This window comes from Phoenix dactylifera, chromosome 17, assembly GCF_009389715.1.
Source record: "Phoenix dactylifera cultivar Barhee BC4 chromosome 17, palm_55x_up_171113_PBpolish2nd_filt_p, whole genome shotgun sequence".
NCBI lineage: Eukaryota > Viridiplantae > Streptophyta > Magnoliopsida > Arecales > Arecaceae > Phoenix > Phoenix dactylifera.
The window spans coordinates 12,647,133-12,666,986 of NC_052408.1; the positions used below are offsets into that span (position 1 = coordinate 12,647,133).

Genomic DNA, 19,854 nt, shown 5'->3' on the forward strand with positions numbered 1-19,854 from the left:
CCCGCTCCTCCCCTGGGCTCATCCAATGGTCCGTCCCAACTCCCAGCCCACTAATCACCGTCCGTCCATCTACCGACGCTCGAAATCAAGAGAGGGAAATGTTGCAAGTCCTTGGACCGCGCCACCTCGTTGTCTGCGCCGTGTATCCGTAAACCCTCCATCCGGAAATACCATTTACAAATGATTTTGCGGTGGAGAAGAGAGCGGATCCGGTGCAAGCCAGGGTAGCAAGGGACAGCTCACGGGGGGCCCATGCGGGGCGCCACGTGGCTTCCGGTTCAGACCGGGAATACGGACCGACGCCGCGGTCGGCCCGAACCGGGTAGTGGAAGCCATGGTGGAGAGGGAAAGCTCGGACCGGGAATCCGGAGAGACTCGGCGGTCGGTCCGGTCCGCAGGGGCTCGTTGGGTTGCGGAACGCCCTAGCGTCAGTTTTAAATACCGGACGCGACGCTCTCCTCGCTTTGGCATTTTCTCGGCATCCCCGTGGGGGCGGAATCCTATTTGGACTCTCCCTTTCCTTTTCGCTCTACACCTACTGCTTTAGGTTAGAGTTCTTACGGAAAGAGAGAGGAGGGACAGAGAGCGGTTTTCCGAGGCGGTTTTCGGGGGAAGAAGCGGTTTCTGGCCTCCAGCACCCCGTTTGCCGGTACAAGGTATAGCCGTTTTCTCACTCTACTTCGCTCTTCTTCTTCGATTTCTCTGGTTTAGGGTTCATCGGATTATCGTAGATCGGTTGCATCTGCTTTATTCCTTTTTTTTAGCTCTTTTATTCGATCTAGCTGCATATCCTTGTGTTATTTTTTTGAGCTTTTCGGAGACATTTTGGAAGGAAATATTGGTTTTGAGAAATGCATGCTTATTGGCTTCGCTTATTTTGTTTTGATTTTTGCGATTTTTTTGTTTAATTTGGTGTTGAAATGGCGGAGGGTAGGAGGAGACTGAGATCGAGCTCGTTTTCGCTTTCTTGGAGCCCTAGCGGGTGAGATTGAGCTTTTATTGTGATCGATGGTGTTTATCCTGGTTATTTATAGTGTTTTTTTAGTGCGATCAGTTGTTTTGATTTGCTTTCGAACTATTTGATGGCAGGGCCTAGTTTGGTATTTTGTTTCTAATTCAGAGGACTGTAGATCCACCGATTTTTTTCCCTGTTTCGTGGCCTCTGATCTTTGGCCTCGTTTCCTCTTATTTTTGTATTTCCGGTTTGATTTTACTTCTCCCTAGGGTTTTAGACGATCAAGTATATCTACGCTGTTATCCTTTATACTTTTTAGACGTGCCTTTGGGGTTGAGGATTTGGATGTATCTGTCCTTAGTCCCCTCTTTGTAATCGGTTAACAAGAGGCATTCGTTATTTCTCTCGGTTTTACAACCTTTTCCCTGTTGTCTTTTTTGCTCTTTGTTCTTTTTTTTTTCTGGGTGGGGTTCTTGTGAATTGGTTATCGATAGATAAAAGATTAGAGAACAATGTAGCTTTGCACTTTCTTGTGATTTGGTTATGGTTAGATACAAGATTAGAGAACGGTGTAGCTTGGCCCTGTCTCTGATTTCGCTGAGTTTTTATCTGTGTTTCTTTTTTTTAAAGAAAAAATAAAGCTACCTTGTTAAGACTCACCTTTCTGTCATCATTTCTTCTATTTTTTTCTTCTCCCTCCCAAATTAATGTTTCATCTCGACGCATTTTCCTATATTCTATGCATGTTGTTTCTACTTCTATGTGTGCTTTTTCATCAAATTCATTTTTGTGTACAATAAAGGAATTTTATTTATTAGGCGGATGTATTACTTCAGTAGAACCTGATTATGATAGTTTTGGAGCTTGCTTGGCTTTCTTTTAAGTGTTACGATATTTGTTCTGTAGTTCTAGTGGAGCCATCATATCTAGATTACCAACGTAAGAAATGATTATCCTTTCTGTATCAATTTTTGGTTTCAGATATTGAAATTTCCATAATTTGATTGTATAGGAGTTATAACATTTACAGAGTTTTGTGGGATGCATTACTTTTTGCCAAATGTATTATTTCAGTTGTTTCATAACCAGTTATTGATGTTTTTGAAATCTCTTTGGTTGCCTTCCATGTTTTGTAGTTTATGTCCTTAGTGTTTAATAGAGCTGTCCCACTTGGATTACCAATAAAGAAGTGAATATCTTCTTTGGAATATTTTTGATATCAAACTATACCTGTTGCTCCCTCCCTGCCCGTGTTTGAATTAACTGTGGATGGTTCGTGAATGTTCTTGCTAACCTTCGCCAATAAATTTTCTTCTGTGAAACCTGCTGTTATATCCTGTGAAATTTTGTGGTAAAATCTTGCAGTTGGTGTATCAGATGTGCTGTTTTGGAAATTTGAGGCACTTATCATCTATTATGCTGTTTCATGTTTTAATTGTTGATTTTAATCATTTACATTTATGCATTGACACATTTGCAGTGTTGCAGGTAACTCTATATTTTACTACTTGTGTTTGTTTCAGTTGCTTTTAAGAACAATTTTAATGATGGTTTTGAACATCTCCAGTTGTTGTGATTTATGCCTGTTGATTTTGTTTGATCATCCTATTTGGATTACTGAGATATCTTCTGCATATCTTTTTGTGAATCAGAAAAGGATTTGGTTCATATGCGCTTTACTTCAGTGTACCTAGGAATGTTCATGAACTTATGTAGGGTTACCCTCTGTGCAGCAAATTTTCTTTAAGGTGGAATATGCAAATCTCTTTAAAATCTGCTGGTGTATCCTGGACAGTCTTTTCAAATCTTGCCAAGAACGTATCATATTTGCTATTTTGGAAAACAATTTATAGGGTTTTATGTGTATGTCCCTAGGCATTTGTATTATTTCATGTTATATACAAATGTATTTTATTATTCTTAATTGCTGGCACTGAATATTGCCAGTTGTGCTCAGTAATGATTCTATTCTGCAGATCTTTTCGGTTTGCATTGTCTTTGGTTCTTTGTATCTATGATGCACCTTGGCACGAACTCTTATTATAAATAGACTCACGTCAGGTCATTTCATCTAGCTTGCAAAACGATCAGGGATATCTGCCTATGGGTGCTCATGGAGGTGCGACACAATATTTATGGAGGTTTTTGTTCATTAGATAGGGCTTTGTTATTTCCAGTTTTTCAACTATTTAGGCCGCGTTTGGTATCATCTCTACTTTTTTTTAAATAATTGGAAATGGGAAATCTATTTCCATTTGATTTTCAGATTTCCAACAATAGAAAATGTTTGGGGCTCTCTCTCTATTTCTCTCTTTAATGATATCACCATCGGCGGAAGGCCATGGTGGAAGACGGAAGCATGGAACCGAGCAAGCATTGAGAGGGTGGGGAGTGGGAGAGGTGGGGCAATTGGGGAAAATGCAACGGGAGCCGCTCAAATGGGAGATTGCTCGACTAGACTGACTAATGCTGGGAATGGATGGCTACGACCATTCCTAAGGGAATGAACAAACGGACGGGTGCCAACAATGAATGAACGGATGTCGGAAACAAACTAAATAAATGTCGACTCCTCCGATCCTATGGCATGTGCAGGTCTCTAGGCCCTAGTGGAGGAGGAAGTGGTGGTGGGATTGAGGATGGTGGCGAGGTGGAGTCACCAAAGAGGCTGGTGGCGGCGGGGTGGAGGAAGAGGGCGGTGAAGGCCTTGAGGAGGCGAAAGGGCGGCACTGAGATCGCGAGGTCAAGCGGCAGGATGAGAAAGGGGTGAAAACCCACTTTTTTTTAAAAAGTGGAAGTGAATAAATTTTCACGTCCACTTTTTCTAGAAATAATGAAATTTATTATATAAAAAATAGAAACATAGTAACCAAACATGTTTTCTGTATTCGATTCTGTGTTTCTGTTTAAAAGAAAACATGAAAAAAAGGATGCCAAACAGGGTGTTGGTGTAGATTATTGTATTAGACTACAGTTGTTGGATAGGGCTTTGTTATTTCCTATTTTTGCAACTGCTTGGTGTAGGCTATTGTAGTAGTTTTTGATTATTTTGCTGTCATTCTTGTCAAGGTTCATATGCATGTGTCTATATGTTCATACTTTGTTCTATTAGGTTTATATGCATGTGTATATATATTTATAAGTTCTTCTATTGCAGTTGCCAACATGGTGAGGAAGAGAAGAACTGAACCTTTGGATTCTGGGGAGAGCTCACAATCTGCAGAGTCTAGTGGCAGCGGTGGGCGAGGTGGGCCCCAGCATCCAGCTGAAAGGGCTCCAACTCAGCAGCATGGAGGAGGAGGGCGGGGTTGGGGTCCAGCACCTCAACAGCCCCAGCAAGGAGGTCGTGGCAGGGGATACTATCAGGGACGAGGTGGTGGAGCGCAGCCTCGTGGTGGAATGGCATCACAGCAGCAAGGTGCCCCAGCATCTGAATACCAGGGACGTGGCGGGCCATTTTCTAGAGGTAGAGTGCAGCCTCAGCAGCATTATGGTGGCCGCAGGGGAGGTGGAAGTATGGCTGGTGGACATGGGGTTGGCCCCTCTGCGGGTCCGTCAAGACCACCAGCACCCGAGCTGCACCAAGCAATGCAAGCTCCATATCAAGCATCGCAGGCAAGTTCATCTAGGCAGCCAGAGATGTCTGCTTCTCAGATGACTCAACAGTTCCAAGAGCTCTCTGTTGAGGGTGAAACTACACCTAGTCAAGCAAGCCAACCTGTGGTTCCACTGGCATCATCAAGCAAGTCTCTGAGGTTTCCACTGCGCCCCGGGAAAGGGAGCTCTGGTGACAGATGCGTGGTGAAGGCGAATCATTTCTTTGCTGAGCTACCTGACAAGGATCTTCATCAGTATGATGTGAGTTTGCCTGTAAAATATCGTGTAAATCTATTATAGTTCGTATCCACATTTTTTCCACTGACTAGTCATTTTTGTCATATTCAATCAGGTCTCCATCAAGCCAGAAGTTACGTCGCGTGGTGTAAACCGTGCTGTGATGGAACAGCTAGTAAGACTCTATAGGCAGTCTTATTTAGGAGGCCGTCTTCCGGCCTATGATGGCAGGAAGAGCCTTTATACAGCTGGTCCACTGCCGTTTACCTCTAGGGAGTTTCAAATTACTTTAATAGATGAGGATGATGGTTCGGGCACTGAAAGGTCTATTGTTCTGAGCACTAATATATCTTTTGAAGATATGTTTATTTCTAATTTTATGTGGCTGACTGAATCATTAAATGTATTCCTATTCTGCAGGCGACAGAGGGCTTTTAATGTTGTTATCAAATTAGCTGCACGCGCAGATCTTCATCACCTAGAAATGTTTTTAGCTGGGAGGCAAGCAGATGCTCCCCAAGAAGCTCTTCAAGTGCTCGATATTGTGCTACGTGAGTTGCCTACTACGAGGTATCTTCCATGTGCTTGATGTCCCACATATTGCTGCTTTTGTATTTGCTGAGTGTTGAAAATGATGGCACACATTGCTGTCATTTACAGATATTCACCTGTTGGTCGGTCGTTCTATTCACCTCATCTAGGGAGAAGGCAACCACTTGGTGAGGGATTGGAGAGTTGGCGTGGTTTTTACCAGAGCATTCGCCCTACTCAGATGGGCTTGTCACTAAACATTGGTACCAACGCTCCCTTTTTCTGTCAGTATGTGCCTTAATGCTTTTGAGATTCAAACATGTCGTTTGACAATCCAAATGAACTGTAATTCAGACTTATATTAATACAAAGTAAAATTTTTGTTTTGATCTGTAAAATTGTGTTGATGCTTAAAAGATAATTACTGTTTTAGAAGAAATTTGCAACATCATAGCATGCATTCAGTGTGTTGGTCATATCAAGTGAGGCAAGCATGACATGCATACCTAGTACTTTCTGTTCAGTAGTTTTATCATGAAGTACATGGGAGCCTTCTTATGTCGGGGATTGCATATTTGAACTTCTGCAGCATGTATTGCAGCATGAGATTTCTTTATTACTTATTTACAATAAGAGAGTTTCTTTATAATTTCACTTTAGATGAAGTGTTAACAGTTTGCCTGTACCAAGCAACTTAAATGTGAAGGATGGGACATTATATGAATTGCCTCTACTTCAAATGATATTTTGTTTTTCTATGACCAACAAAAATATGCTTTTCTTATAAGTAGTGCTTGCTGTTCTATTATGGACATCTGACCCCTTCCCTCACGTTAGTTGAGCTTTTTTATGTTGCTTTATTTATATGTATGTATGTATGTATATATATATATATGTGTGTGTACTTCCAATATCCTGAACACTTTATCCATTTCATGTGCATTGCAACATTATTCATCCTCTGAATGTAATGAACCTTATGAATCTTACAAAATGTGTTTTGCATAGCACAGAGAAAGCACCACATTGTGTGTTCAATAAGCTTCTAAGGGAAAGCAGGATGTATGCTATGTAGCATACCCTGTTTCTCACCATGGCATCTGTAGGCTTTGTTTTGTGGGTGCGTGCTTAATTTCTAATTTGAAGTTGAAGGCATCACAAATCTTGTTATTGGAGAGTAATTTGTATGAGATAGTTGTGTTAATATGTATATGATGCTTTCTCAATAATAAATAGTCTCTGAGTGCAGAAATTTTATGTTCAATAGGCTTCTAAGAAAACGTAGAATGAATAGCATGCAGTACGCTGTGTCCACAGAGCATGCATTATTTTCAAAGGGTTCATTTTTACCGTCTACTTTGAAGTTCAAAATATCACAGATCTTGTTATGGCGAGTTATTTGTATTTTGTTAATGTGTATAGTATGTTTTCTTAAGAATAAACTATATAGTGCATATGAATTTATTTCTTTAAACTGCCCTATCATTGCAGATTTTTTCACTCCAGTTAATTTACTCTCTTTTCCAGATATGTCATCTACTGCATTCATTGAACCACTGCCTGTCATTGACTTCGTCACCCAGCTTCTAAATAGGGATGTCCAAGCGAGGCCACTGTCTGATGCTGACCGTGTGAAGGTCCTTTTCTGAGCCTTTATTTTCTGTTTTCTTGAAATTATGCTCTTTTACTTTCTTCTTGATGTGCAAAGACGTTTCAAAATAAGATTTTTTGGGATTTGCAAAATTATTGCAGGTTGTTTTTACCTATTTTTACTTGAAAGCGAAGCTTACACTAGTTGACCGAACCCGAACATTTTGATATTCAAGTTTAGGCTGATACTGTTTTTCCCTTTGTTCAGATAGAATTTGTTATTGATTTATTCAACTCAGTGGATTTTAATTATATCAATAATTAAGAGTAGGTGGCATTCCCTTCAAAAAAAGAGTTAGTGGTGTTCGATTTCATGTTATGGTGACATGTTAAAATGCCACTGTTCTCTATACATTTACCAGATCAAGAAGGCTCTAAGAGGAGTGAAGGTTGAGGTCACTCATCGTGGGAATATGCGCAGAAAATATCGCATATCTGGTTTAACATCGCAGGCAACTAGAGAACTAACGTATGGAGTTTCTCTCTTTCAGCTTTTTTTTTACTGCTGCTATTAGTGTTCTTGAGAATGCCATTATAGCTAACCTGAGTTTTCTATGTTCTATCTATTTATCATGGAAACACATGAACAACAGCTTCCCAGTTGATGAAAGAGGTACTATGAAGTCTGTTGTGCAGTATTTTCAGGAGACCTATGGTTTTACCATCCAACACACCAATTTGCCTTGCCTGCAAGTTGGTAACCAGCAGAGGCCAAATTATCTGCCTATGGAGGTGAGTTTGCATATGCTTTTATATTGTATGGATAATACTTCTTCTTCTTTTTTTTGGCTTATGATTATTTTTTTGTTTAAAAAAACGTTTTCAATCTCCTTGTTATAGATTTCATGCTAATCTTTTCTTTTTCTTTCTTTCACTGGGTAATGTTTTTAGGTTTGTAAGATAGTGGAAGGGCAGAGATATTCAAAGAGGTTGAATGAGAGGCAAATAACTGCTCTTCTGAAGGTTACATGTCAACGTCCTCAAGAGCGTGAGCGTGATATTATACAGGTGATGCTTCTGGCTTAATTTCATCGATCATTTTCAAAAGCCCTCCCTTGGTTTTGTTTTTGATAAAAATGCCTCATTTTATTTTAGCATAGTTATATTCTAGGAAGCAGGGATACTTGCAAAATCATATGCCTTCATACTGTATGTGTATCAGATATTGATATTCATTGGATGCTTCTTCGATACATGTCCTAGACTAATATTAAGTATCTTATTTTTTTAAATAAAAAAAGACATTTCACAGATTTCTTGGTTACAATTTAGATGCTTCCCCACCTCCAAACATGAGGGGAAGGATGTTTTCTTTCTTTTTCTAATGTTGACTTTCTAAATGTGAATGATCAAATTTGAAGGTTATGCTGTTTCCTTTAAAATATGAATTATGGATTGTGGTTGTGTTTGAATGATAACTAAGTGATCAGCTTGTAAAAGTTGATGCTATTGTATAAAGTATGGATTATGTTATTTTGATAGCCTTATGTGCTTTCTAGATGCTATGCACACACACGTCTATGTATGTATGTATCTGCGCTCGTGCGCATATTAAGATTTGCCATATTGATAATCTATATCATGTTGTTCCGTAGCTTTTATCCGTATCCATGCTTCATTTGTTGTAGTATCTTTTATATTTGAGTTTGTAATTAGACTTGCTGTTGAATTTCATTTTACTATGGAGCTTTTCGCATTTGTATTTCCACATTGCTATGCTGCTGTTTTATTTCCTTGTTTCCACTTTCACTTCAATTTGACCTATAATATCTATACCTTTTGATTATCATGATATTCACATTGTATCCTATTGATACAGGGTACAATACATGTTGGTTTTGTTTCCTTCTGTTGTGTTTTTCTTCAAATGTTGATGTAAACATGGAATAGAATAATTATAAGAAAAAAATTATCATGTTAAAACATCTCTTTTGCCCTCAGACGGTTCATCACAATGCTTACCATGATGACCCTTATGCAAAAGAATTTGGCATCAAGATCAGCGAGAAACTTGCATCAGTTGAAGCACGGGTTTTACCTGCTCCCTGGGTGCGTGGAACAAGCAAATTAAGTTCTTGTTGGAATAACTCTTTGGCAATGCTACAATGCAATCTTTCTGATTTTGATAACTATTCCATCTATTATTGATTGCATTTTGTTTGATCTGCAGCTTAAATACCACGACACTGGTAAAGAGAAGAATTGCTTGCCAAGGATTGGCCAGTGGAATATGATGAATAAGGTATTGTATATAAAGATTTCACCAACATGAAATGGTTTTGGTGCATGTTAATCATGACTGCTGTTCCTTTGATGGTTTAGATATATCATTCATTAATGAACATGACCTTAGTAACTAACTTTTCCTTGTACATTACCCCCTCTATCAATCCGAACTGAGCGCTGCCATGAGACTTTATGGCTTGTGCTGTAGCCATGCCTTCTTTCATGCAGTAATTTAAGCATGCCACCATAACTATATTATATGATTTTATTATTGGACTGCCTTTTGCCTTACAATCCCAGTCTAATGTAGAAAATGGTGAATGGCGGGAGAGTGCAATATTGGGCATGTATCAATTTTGCACGTAATGTGCAAGAAAGTGTTGCCCGTGGATTCTGTCATGAGCTTGCTCAGATGTGCCAGATATCTGGGATGGTATGTCTCCTTGATTATCCTGTTTGATTACATATTTTGGATACCTTTAATCGGTCACCTATTCCGATGTCATGTAAATAATATTCTACATCGATACTGCCATTGGAACTTCATACAGGAATTTTCTATAGAACCTGTGCTTCCTCCATTAAGTGCAAGGCCTGATCAAGTGGAAAGAGCTCTAAAAGAACGATATCATGATGCAATGAGCACACTTCATCCCCAGGGCAAAGAACTTGATCTACTTATTGTAATATTGCCTGACAATAATGGTTCTCTGTATGGTATTCATCCCACTCTGTCCATCTTTTTTGAATTGACTCATATACACCTGTTTGTTTGTCAACTTTGAGATTTTAATTATCTTGGTCCCATGATACAGATTCTTTTAATTAGTTCCCAGATTATCAAGTTTTTATCAGGATGCTATATTTGGCTGTTGCTTTGCCTTCATGTCAGGTGATCTAAAACGGATCTGTGAGACCGATCTTGGATTAGTGTCTCAGTGTTGTTTGACCAAACATGTTTTCAGAATGAGCAAGCAGTACCTGGCAAATGTTGCTCTCAAGATAAATGTGAAGGTGCGAATGCTCTCAGGCTTCTTTTCCTTCCTTTTTACCCTCAATCTTTTCCACAACTTGACAAGAATGTTTTGATTAAAGGTTGGGGGAAGGAACACAGTCCTTATGGATGCATTGACAAGGCGGATACCTCTGGTTAGTGACAGGCCTACCATTATTTTTGGTGCTGATGTGACACATCCTCATCCTGGGGAGGACTCCAGTCCCTCTATTGCAGCTGTAAGATGATCCATCTTCATGCAGGAGACATGTGTTAACTTTTTATTTTTTTTTAAGAAAAAATATGTTTTGGTTATATGACTATATGCTCATTTGATTTCTCTTTGTTATCCTGCAGGTTGTAGCTTCTCAAGACTGGCCAGAGGTGACAAAGTATGCTGGATTAGTTAGTGCTCAGGCCCATCGTCAAGAATTGATTCAAGATTTGTTTAAAGTTTGGCAAGATCCTCAACGTGGAACTGTCACTGGTGGCATGATAAAGTATGGATTGATTGTGTTGATTTACATGATTTCTTGTCACTTAGGATTGGTTGATTGTATCGTTGGCATCCGGAAGTTCATTTGAGAGGACTCATATAACATCACTAAATGTGCAGGGAGCTTCTAATTTCCTTTAAGAAGGCTACTGGGCAAAAGCCACAGCGAATCATATTTTACAGGTGGGATCCTTGGATAATTTTCCTTAATGCTTTTCTGTTGTGCAGAATTACTGATGGTGTTTTCTTTGTAGGGATGGAGTTAGTGAAGGGCAATTTTATCAAGTTTTACTGTATGAGCTCGATGCAATTCGGAAGGTGTTGCATTTGGACGTAGCTGTAGTCAGATCTTTATTCAATATTGCTGATGCATTGGTTGTCTAATGTGATTCATTTCTTTTTAAAATTGTCTCAGGCATGTTTCTCTCTAGAACAAAACTATCAGCCACCTGTAACCTTTGTTGTGGTCCAGAAACGCCACCACACCAGGCTGTTTGCAAATAACCATCGTGATCCCTACTCAGTTGATAAGAGTGGAAACATACTACCCGGTTAGTCCCTTGCTTAAACTACAAATGATTGAGCTAAATGATGCCATCCTGACTTTTCCCCCAACTTTTTTTTTTTGTTGTGTTTTCCAAGTGCTTTATTTGTTTTGTTATTATAATCAATGTTGATCTGATTGTTGTCATCCTTGTAAATTGCAGGTACTGTTGTTGATTCTAAGATTTGCCACCCAACTGAGTTTGATTTTTACTTGTGCAGTCATGCTGGCATCCAAGTATATTTTCTCCTATCTTTGCAACTGTTCCTTATTGTTTGTTTATTCATGTTTTTATGTATTTTCAATCCTCCTGATTGGTATTGAAATATTAACTTTATGCGGTGTTATATTTATAAGGGTACAAGCCGTCCTGCTCATTACCATGTCTTGTGGGATGAAAACAAATTCACTGCTGATGGTTTGCAAACTCTTACGAACAACCTTTGCTACACGTAAATCTCTCCTTATTCCTGGTGTTTCCTCGGACCATGCTGTCAGCTCTTAATCTGTTTTACTAAATTCTGGATTGTTTTTGCAGCTATGCAAGGTGCACGCGCTCTGTATCCATTGGTAAGTTGCTAGTTTCCAGTCCTTACCATTGGTTTATTCTTCCCTAGGGGCTAGGGATGAGCTTGTAGCCTCCCATGTGTGATGATTGTTTTATCTTTTCTTCGACAGTGCCACCTGCATACTATGCTCATCTGGCTGCTTTCCGGGCCCGCTTTTATATGGAACCAGAGACATCAGATAGTGGTTCTTTGGCAAGTGCAGCTGCAGCTGGTCGTGGGTTTCCAGCTGGTGGACCACGCAGTACTCGGGTCCCTGGTAGCACATCTGTGAGACCCCTCCCCGCGCTAAAAGAAAATGTCAAGAGAGTCATGTTTTATTGCTGAGCCATGTAAAACGCTTGGCCTCCTACTGTTACTGCTTAATTAAAGTTGACTAGTACCCTTCTGTTTGTAGGATGTTGTTAAATTTCATGGTCATTCATGTGAGATGTGACTTGGAGACGTAATGCTTAATGCATATTTGAGATTCTTGTTGAGTTTTATGGTCCTTCTGGGGGCATAAAATATATGCTAAATATTGCAACCCTTTGCACCCGGAATGAGCATCACGATGGCTGGACTGCTGAGGGTTTGTCCTGGCAACTGTTTTTGGGGACCGGATTCTGTTTTTTCATCTTGGGGCCTGAAAGACACTCTCCTGCTTTATAGAACTGATGAGTCTGCTTAATGTTTGGTGCCGTTTTCCTGCAGAAACGTTTGGGCACTGCTGCTTTGAAATGACTCACTGCTTATATGGATAGTATTTTTGATCTGGTCTCATTGCTCATAAATCTTGTTACTACAACATGTCATTCGTTTACAGGGGTCTATTTCAAACAACAGGGTGAGGTACAGATTCAATCGTTCAAATATAAAACATCCGTTTGGCAGGTATTTTGCTGCTACTTTGTTCAAGAAGCACTTTCGGTGGCTCTCTCGGACGGTGCTTTTGGCGTGAGGCAATCCGTTATAACCCTGAGAGCACGCAGAATTCGGTGATCAACTGAGCAACCTATAATATTTCATCGTTTAAGAAAAGCGAGATCAGCGAAAGCATTGAGATAAAAGGAACCTAGAGTCTCACCTTATCAAACGTGGTTGCTTGCGTCTGCAGTAGTTCCAAGATCAAGTTGTTAGTGACTGCTGCGCTTGAATATCCATTGTAAAATTCTAGAGAGTAGGCAAACTTGCCTTTCTCCTGGCAGTGGCTCAGGTTTTGTTACAGCCTTTGATGGGGCCTGCAGCTGAGCTTGATCACTTGCTAAGAGAACCATTTTGGCCTGGCAGCAGGGGAAAAATTGTATTACCAATAGCAAAAATTTTATCAATCTATTTATTTATTTGCTGAACGCTCCTTTCTAACTCACCAAATTTCTGAACTGGAGATTGTAGAGCAGCTGAATATATCGCTGTTTGGCTTGCTTCTCATCCTTGTTCTGTTGCCTCCAGAAGCCGTAGACCGATCCCATGTTCAATACCTTGGTTGCATAAATCTTCCATGTGTAGCTGTCATAACATAAGTCGTTTGTCAATTACTACATCATGTTCGCCAAGATATTGTTCTCATCTAGTCATCTTGCTGATTGATATTACCATTCATATATCCGTTGGAGCCCAGCTGTTGACACCTTATTCCAGTAAGTGCTGTCCTCCCGGCATTTCTCAAAGAAATCTGCAATCTTGTTGCTAGATTCCTCTCCGTTATTAGGATCAATATGGAAACCAGAAACTTCATCAACAATGATCTCTGCCGGTCCTCCTTTGTTTGTAGCAAAGGTCGGCAGGCCACAGTTCATCGCCTCTATGACTGTAAGTCCAAATGCTTCATACAAAGCAGGCTGAAACAAAGGAAGGCAGCAGAGAATTCTCATTTTCATAGATAAATTAGGTATAATTTAGGTGATGGTAGCAAGTTTGGAAAGTATAATTCAAACCTGAATGAAAGCTCCCTTGGTATCAGCAATGCAACGGTATAGCTCACCATTCCGAACCCGATCATTCTGTGCCTTTATCCATCTTATCTGACCTGTCAATTTGTATTTTAAAATCAGCGAATGCATCTTGTTGATCTCGTTGATCTCTTCCCTGTCTTTTGATTTTGAGGGGTCAAAGAAACCTCCGACCACAACGAGGTTCACGAGCTCCCTCAGCCTCTTGTTATTCCCATACCATTCAACTAGCCCAGTTATGTTCTTGACTGTGTCGAGCCTTGCCATCGAGAATATGATTGGCTTATTTCTGTCTGCAAGGTGTCCTCTGTTTCCGCTCATAAAAGTATGTAACATTAGAATTTAATCTTCCTTTCAGAAAAAAAGAAAGAAAGAAAATTGAATTCATGTCTGGAGGAACTACTTCTGCTCTTCCTAGAAAATTACAGGTTGATTTTGAAACTTACATATGTTCCTCATTATCCACTTTGCTATACAGCAGCTCCTCGATGGCAGGATGAAACAAAGTCATGCGCTTCTGTTTCTGTGTGTAGGGGAAGTAGAGGGATTGATCGGCTCCCGGAGAAGCTATATTAAACTTAGGATCAAACACATTGATGCCCGAGGCAAATCGACAGAGCCCTGGAAGTGTAAATGCATAATGGCTCTCATACTGCCCAGGCCTATCCTTGCTGCACCATGAAAACATTCTATGCTGTTGATTCACAAGCACCCGTAATTTGGAGCACATAAAGAATCACTGATTGATTATATACTTACCTTCCAGCGATTTCTTGGAATGTACTTGTTATGATGAAATCAGTAGTATTCATCGAAATCATGTCGGCAGTGAATTGGCATGAGAAGTGGTACTTTGCGTCGAATTTCTTCCACTTGACATCAGAATCTTCATACTTCGTCTTTTCAAGAGCATGTGCAATGGTTCCCTAGTTTGTCAACCATATCAGTAACAATCCTTTGAAGCAGAATAAAATCACATTCTACACTGTGAGATCCTTTCCCTCTATATTTAGTAAGTAGTTTTAAAGCTCATTCTGATGTTGCATGGAGTGAAAGAGATGATAATAGCATCACCATCAGTACCTGAGTTACTCCTAGTTTGGTGGCCACCAGAGAAGCCACCAAGTTTCCATCAGTGTAGTTCCCAATGATCAGGTCTGGTTTCCCTTCCAAGTGGTCAAGAATTTTGGCAGCAGCATCCTGAGAACCCACAAACTTGATGACTTATTAATCAAATCATGCCCTTTTAAGGAAGCTACGGATCCTAAGATAAAAAAACAGGATCAATTACATGCCTGAGCATATCTCTCGAGGTAAGGATAGATATCAAAACGAGAAACCCACTGTTGTAAAACTCGATCATCTCTCTTGAATGGCACCCGAAGGATGTGCGAGTGCTTGGTGTTGAGAATTGGCTCTAGTTCCTGGTTGCATTTAGTTCCCCGGGCTTCTGGTATCAGCCTGGTCACCTGCAATCACCTCCATTTGTTGCTTTTCCTTCGCTCACTAATTGTCATTCTATAGTTTTTCACTCGAATGAATCCTATCACAATGTTAACATTCTTAAGCTTACCACAAGAATTTGAGGCTGTGCACTCAACCCTTGTTGCTTGATTCTGAGGAGCAGTTCCTCTTCGAAGGCTTTTACCTGATCTAGGATGTAAACAACCTGCAGAAAAAGAAGAGTTCGGGAAATTATCATTCAGATTTTCTAGTTTGTTCCCTTCATTTGTGGATTGAATTCTATACCTGCCCACCAGTATCCGGCAAACCAAGAACATCTGCCTGTCCGAAATAGCCATGGGGAGAGAAGATCACAATGCTAAAGATGGTAGGGACTCTACTGAAAAATTTCTCCATGTTCGCAGGATCTGGTGCTTGAAGAACCTCAGACAGGCAGTGCAGGCTCCCCTTAACCCTTTCAGCAGTATCACCCCATCCCTTCTCCAGTCCCCACTCCTGAAATCTGTGGGACAAAAAAAGGAGCAAGTGAAAATTAGAGCGGACTTTTGAACCTTCTTCTCCAACGTTTGAAGCCTTTGTTAAGGAGAAACAGCAGAATCACCTTTGTTCGAACTTTTGGAATGGTGTGTTATTGGGAAGCGCACTGACAAACACTTCAGCCAAAAGCAGAGCTGTCTGGAGTTTGTTCACGGTGTCTAGCGTGTTATTAATCATTAACTTCTGCAGAGTTATTAGAAATGGTAATCGGTCAGATCTTTAAACTACTTGGTCGTCATAAGTTGTTAGCACAAACTTTTCTTTTGCTTCCAAAATTCTCACTTCTCCGCGGTGATTAAGGGCGAGCAAGTAGTCCAATAATGTTTTCATGCTCTCGGACTTCTCGTTCAGCTTGGATGATAAGAATTTGCATATAAACTGTGCCCCATTCCCTATGGATGATGGTAAGGTGAGGTGAGGTGTCAACAAATCAAAGGCTCCAAAATCCACTTCTAGAGCATGCTCATCCGTCGCCCTGCAATTTCCATGAATTACATGATTGTGAAACCTTTTAAGGACCAAATCCAGATTTATGTTTGGATCCGCTGATGATTAAGAATGATACCATTTCTCATCATATATTATTTCCTTGGATTTCAGGTATTCCGAAGGAGTGATTGCTTCGACTGTTAGATCCTCCGAATGGACCTTGACATACTCCCATATTCCAGGATGCGGCCTGACGGCGAATGCTACGATCGGAGGAAGGACGACGGCTTCCTGCCATTATGACATCACAGATTGAATTTACTTTGTTTAGATCCAAAAAACTGACAGTATCTGCAGCAAAAAATAGAATGAGCAGGCAACCTGGGTGCAACAAATGATGTAACCAAGGAAGCCTTCCATAAGCCTGTCCTTCTCCAGCTTATCGTCCACCGACTTCTCCAACTCTGCTACCAATTCCTGGTTCTTCATAAGCCTCCTACCCTTGGCGACATACCTGAGTTCCCAGTCGGGAGATGAAGATATTATCAAAAGTCGATATAGGATGCGAGGATGGGAAAACTTAATGGAAGATTATTTGATCAATGGATGGAGAGTATATGCATGCATACCTTGAAAAGCATCGTTTCATCTGGTACCGGCTCTGCCTCAAAGCTTCAGGCATGCTCTCAGCTATGCTGTCTGATCTCTTGAAGCTAAGAGAAGCTGCAGCCATTGTGGAAATTTGGGTGCTGCCCAAAGAATTCAGCTGGATTCAAGCTCCAAAGCCTGCAAAGAAAGCTAGGGTCTGGTTTGCGTAGAGTGCTGAAGGCAGCAATTTATAGCAAATTGGTTGCAGTTTACAATTGTATTGATTTGGATTGCAGACATGGATTTCTTTTACTTCACCGGCAGAAAGTCGGAATATGAGATTTCCTGGCTGGAGAAAATGTGGCCAGAGAGAAGCTCAAACCAGAGGACAAAGCACATTGCCTAGAGAGAAGTGATGCCAAAGAAAGATGGAAGGCAAGAAAGGCATATATCACAAGCTGGGAGATTCCTTGTTTGGTTCTCGAAATCTAACTCCCTGGTAATCTAGTTCGCTGAAAAAGAATAAAGCTTTTGGGATTGCCGAGGTTTGGAATTTTTCGATTTTTTAATTCTATATTGTCTGTGATTCTATGTGTGTCAATATATATCTATATATTATTTCAACAAGTTCGCCAAGATTTCTTTGCTTACGTCACCGTTAGTTCTATAGCTTTTCGACCGTTGCATTATTAAACATTTAAAAGGGAACCAACGGGAAACACCCCCCAAGAAAAGAAACTAAAAAGGCTGCGTTTGTTGAAGTTAACCAGATTCGATGATGTAAAGTTGGATCATGTCTCTGGCGGCCAACTTTACCAAAACACGGTAAAGTCAGCTATTTTATTGATTGGATGGCTTTTATAAATGGATTAGTTATACTGTTTCCTAGCCCATGGGACTAAAATGAGTGCCCTCTCTTCCTATCAGGGATAGAGAAAAATTCTTTTGAGATTTTTTTTTTTTTTTTTGATGATTTGTACTACGGATATATCCAATAAAATCAGAAAATAACAAATTCTAAAGCTTCTCATTTGTCTTTTAAAAATATATTTGGCCTGAAAGGCCACGTCATTACTCAACATAGCCCAAATATTTTCAAGCAGAGGGTGGCCTTTTTTTCGAGATCCATTGAAGTCTAAGGTTGTAATAGCAGCATTATTCCCTTGTGGGTTACGACATAACTCTGCAGAAACTGATATTAACTAACTCGCGGAATATAGCAGAATAGCGAGCTTCCTCGCGGAGGCCTACTTTGTCTTGTGTCTGAGACCGTTGACCACGAGACTTAATATAGTCTCAATCCAGGCAATGTTCGGAGAGGCTCATGGTGGTCTCAATTGAAATCTCAAAAAAGATGTCAATGGCTTGCTTTTGCTAACGCCGCATAAAAGCCCGACAACACGTGCAGGCCGTAACACTTGACAGATATGAAAGCCAAAATAGGTTGGAGCATGCGGCCAAATTGATACCATCGACATGCTAGCCACAACATGACATGCACACGATGCCTCGCCACATGCATGGCACGGCCGAGCTGGGCGAGCGCACGCGTCCCAAAAACTAGAAGGCAGACTTCAATAAATATATCCTATATAAGATTATTAAATATAGGATTTAAATTTTAAACATTTTCAAAAACAAAACCAATAAAATTTCTAACAATAACAACAAATTTCAGGAAAAAAAAGGAAGAATAGTGCCATCATTTTCCAGATCACTATTCATTAACATAAAATATGTTTGCTGGTACAGTTTTGGGAAAAAGATTAATAAGAAAGTTTGAGTTTTGAAGAAAGTATTGCACTCAGGAAATGGGTACTGGGACAAATAACAGCTGCTACTTAAATACTAAAACAGCAATATGTATAATAACATGATGACCCCCCTCTGAAATTGTTACAATGGCCCGTTATTTCAGCTCTCAAGGCAGAGCCGCAGAAATTAAGTGAGAGCCGCATACATAAGGATGAAAGCGGGTCAAATTTTATTCGACCGTATTCGTTTCCGCATCTGATTCAGATCGGATTTAAATACTAATTTTTTTATCCGATCAGTTTCGGATACAACTTCGGATGCTTCAATTGATTCAGGCGGTTCCTCATTCGATTACCCTTTTTGGCTTTTTCTCTTCTTCATCTTCGAGCAACCAGCTAGGGTTCCAACGACCAAACGAAGCCCGACAATTGCAACCGACTGCTGGCGTTGACTGGATTCAACCCTCTTTTTTTTCGACTCAGCCGACCTGCTTTCACCCCTTACCTCTTCTTCATCTTCAAATCTTAGTCTTCGAGCAACTAAGGTTCGGAAGGACCGAATGAAGCCCGACGATTGCAACCGGCTGCCAGCGATGGCTAGATTCAGCCTCTTTTTCCTTCGACTCGGCCAACCCGCTTTCACCGCTTTCCTCTTCTTCGTCATCAACACTTAGCGTTTGAGCAGCTAGGGTTTGGAGGGACCGAACGAAGCCCGGCAATTGCAATTGGCTACTGGCGACGACCGTGAGATTCCAGTGGAGGTGCCATTGAACTAGGTTTTGTTCGTTTTTTTGGCTTTGATCTGTCACGGTTTTTGCATCTGGGTTTCCTCTAATCAATTGAACCAAGCTTGATTTTTAATCATCTGGCTTTCATATTTTAGTGACTTGAAGAGACGTGGTGATACAGAACTTTATGCATACACCCCATTGGAGTAAATTAGCGACTATTTTGATTCACAATGTTGTCTGTGTTTTAGATTCATAAGACCAATTTTCTAGAAAATGGTTGCACATTTCACTGCTTGGTCTTTACAAGTCACATATTCAACCTCTTTCTGACGAGAAATAGCTTTAGTAATATTCTGTTGTTCTGGATGTGCTAGAGGGCAGATCGGTCCTAAGTGTTCTTGCATGTTTTGCCTTAGTGCATGTATTAATGGAATATGATTTTTTGATTGCAAGGAAACTAAGATTTAATATGATGAGCATCTTTAGATGTTAGTTAATCTTGCATGCTAAAGCATCCAAAAGTATGCCTAGTTTCTTTTAATTTTGTTCTAATTTGTTCTTGATTTTTGTGTTTTTCAGGACAAGGGAGATTCTTTAAATCATCGGGTTGCCTGATCTTATAGA

The 19,854-nt window shown here is 40.3% G+C and overlaps 2 protein-coding genes across 4 annotated transcripts; one reads left to right on the forward strand and one right to left on the reverse strand.

Moving 5' to 3' along the window:
* The first annotated feature begins 462 nt into the window (after positions 1–462).
* Positions 463–12,286, forward strand: LOC103717693 (protein argonaute 1B-like). The gene is made up of 23 exons (XM_008806176.4): positions 463–656; positions 4,113–4,813; positions 4,905–5,113; positions 5,210–5,359; positions 5,450–5,583; positions 6,848–6,957; positions 7,333–7,439; positions 7,564–7,702; positions 7,862–7,978; positions 8,912–9,019; positions 9,141–9,212; positions 9,507–9,629; positions 9,748–9,913; positions 10,089–10,210; positions 10,292–10,429; positions 10,548–10,690; positions 10,807–10,869; positions 10,941–11,004; positions 11,102–11,237; positions 11,394–11,467; positions 11,588–11,682; positions 11,769–11,800; positions 11,909–12,286. Exons 2-23 carry the CDS (start codon positions 4,121–4,123, stop codon positions 12,121–12,123), a joined length of 3,210 nt encoding a protein of 1,069 aa, XP_008804398.1. The 5' UTR covers positions 463–656; positions 4,113–4,120; the 3' UTR covers positions 12,124–12,286.
* Positions 12,287–12,527: 241 nt separating this feature from the next.
* On the reverse strand, positions 12,528–16,977 carry LOC103717684 (sucrose synthase 7-like). Of its 3 annotated transcripts, none has more exons than XM_039115077.1 (17): positions 16,787–16,977; positions 16,539–16,671; positions 16,294–16,448; positions 16,011–16,203; positions 15,793–15,911; positions 15,477–15,693; positions 15,301–15,396; positions 15,023–15,196; positions 14,811–14,927; positions 14,487–14,653; positions 14,174–14,398; positions 13,713–14,034; positions 13,372–13,616; positions 13,146–13,284; positions 12,970–13,058; positions 12,863–12,886; positions 12,528–12,753 (listed from the first exon to the last, which is right to left on the reverse strand). In XM_039115077.1, exons 1-17 carry the CDS (start codon positions 16,888–16,890, stop codon positions 12,690–12,692), a joined length of 2,583 nt encoding a protein of 860 aa, XP_038971005.1. In that variant the 5' UTR covers positions 16,891–16,977; the 3' UTR covers positions 12,528–12,689. The 3 variants fall into 3 exon arrangements, with proteins under 3 accessions (XP_038971005.1, XP_038971007.1, XP_038971006.1); XM_039115079.1 differs by having other exon boundaries at positions 12,705–12,790; XM_039115078.1 differs by having other exon boundaries at positions 12,751–12,790; positions 12,863–13,058.
* Positions 16,978–19,854: the final 2,877 nt, after the last annotated feature.

Excerpts from the sequence above, each read along its gene's own strand:
- LOC103717684 (XM_039115077.1), bottom strand. The coding sequence starts at position 16,890 with ATGGCTGCAGCTTCTCTTAGCTTCAAGAGATCAGACAGCATAGCTGAG. Across the intron at positions 15,912-16,010 it reads CCCTTAATCACCGCGGAGAA|AAGTTAATGATTAATAACAC; the intron begins GTGAGAATTTTG and ends ATAACTCTGCAG. Across the intron at positions 15,197-15,300 it reads CACAGCCTCAAATTCTTGTG|GTGACCAGGCTGATACCAGA; the intron begins GTAAGCTTAAGA and ends AGGTGATTGCAG.
- LOC103717693 (XM_008806176.4), top strand. The coding sequence starts at position 4,121 with ATGGTGAGGAAGAGAAGAACTGAACCTTTGGATTCTGGGGAGAGCTCA. Across the intron at positions 10,430-10,547 it reads CCAGTCCCTCTATTGCAGCT|GTTGTAGCTTCTCAAGACTG; the intron begins GTAAGATGATCC and ends GTTATCCTGCAG. Across the intron at positions 11,801-11,908 it reads CACGCGCTCTGTATCCATTG|TGCCACCTGCATACTATGCT; the intron begins GTAAGTTGCTAG and ends TTTCTTCGACAG.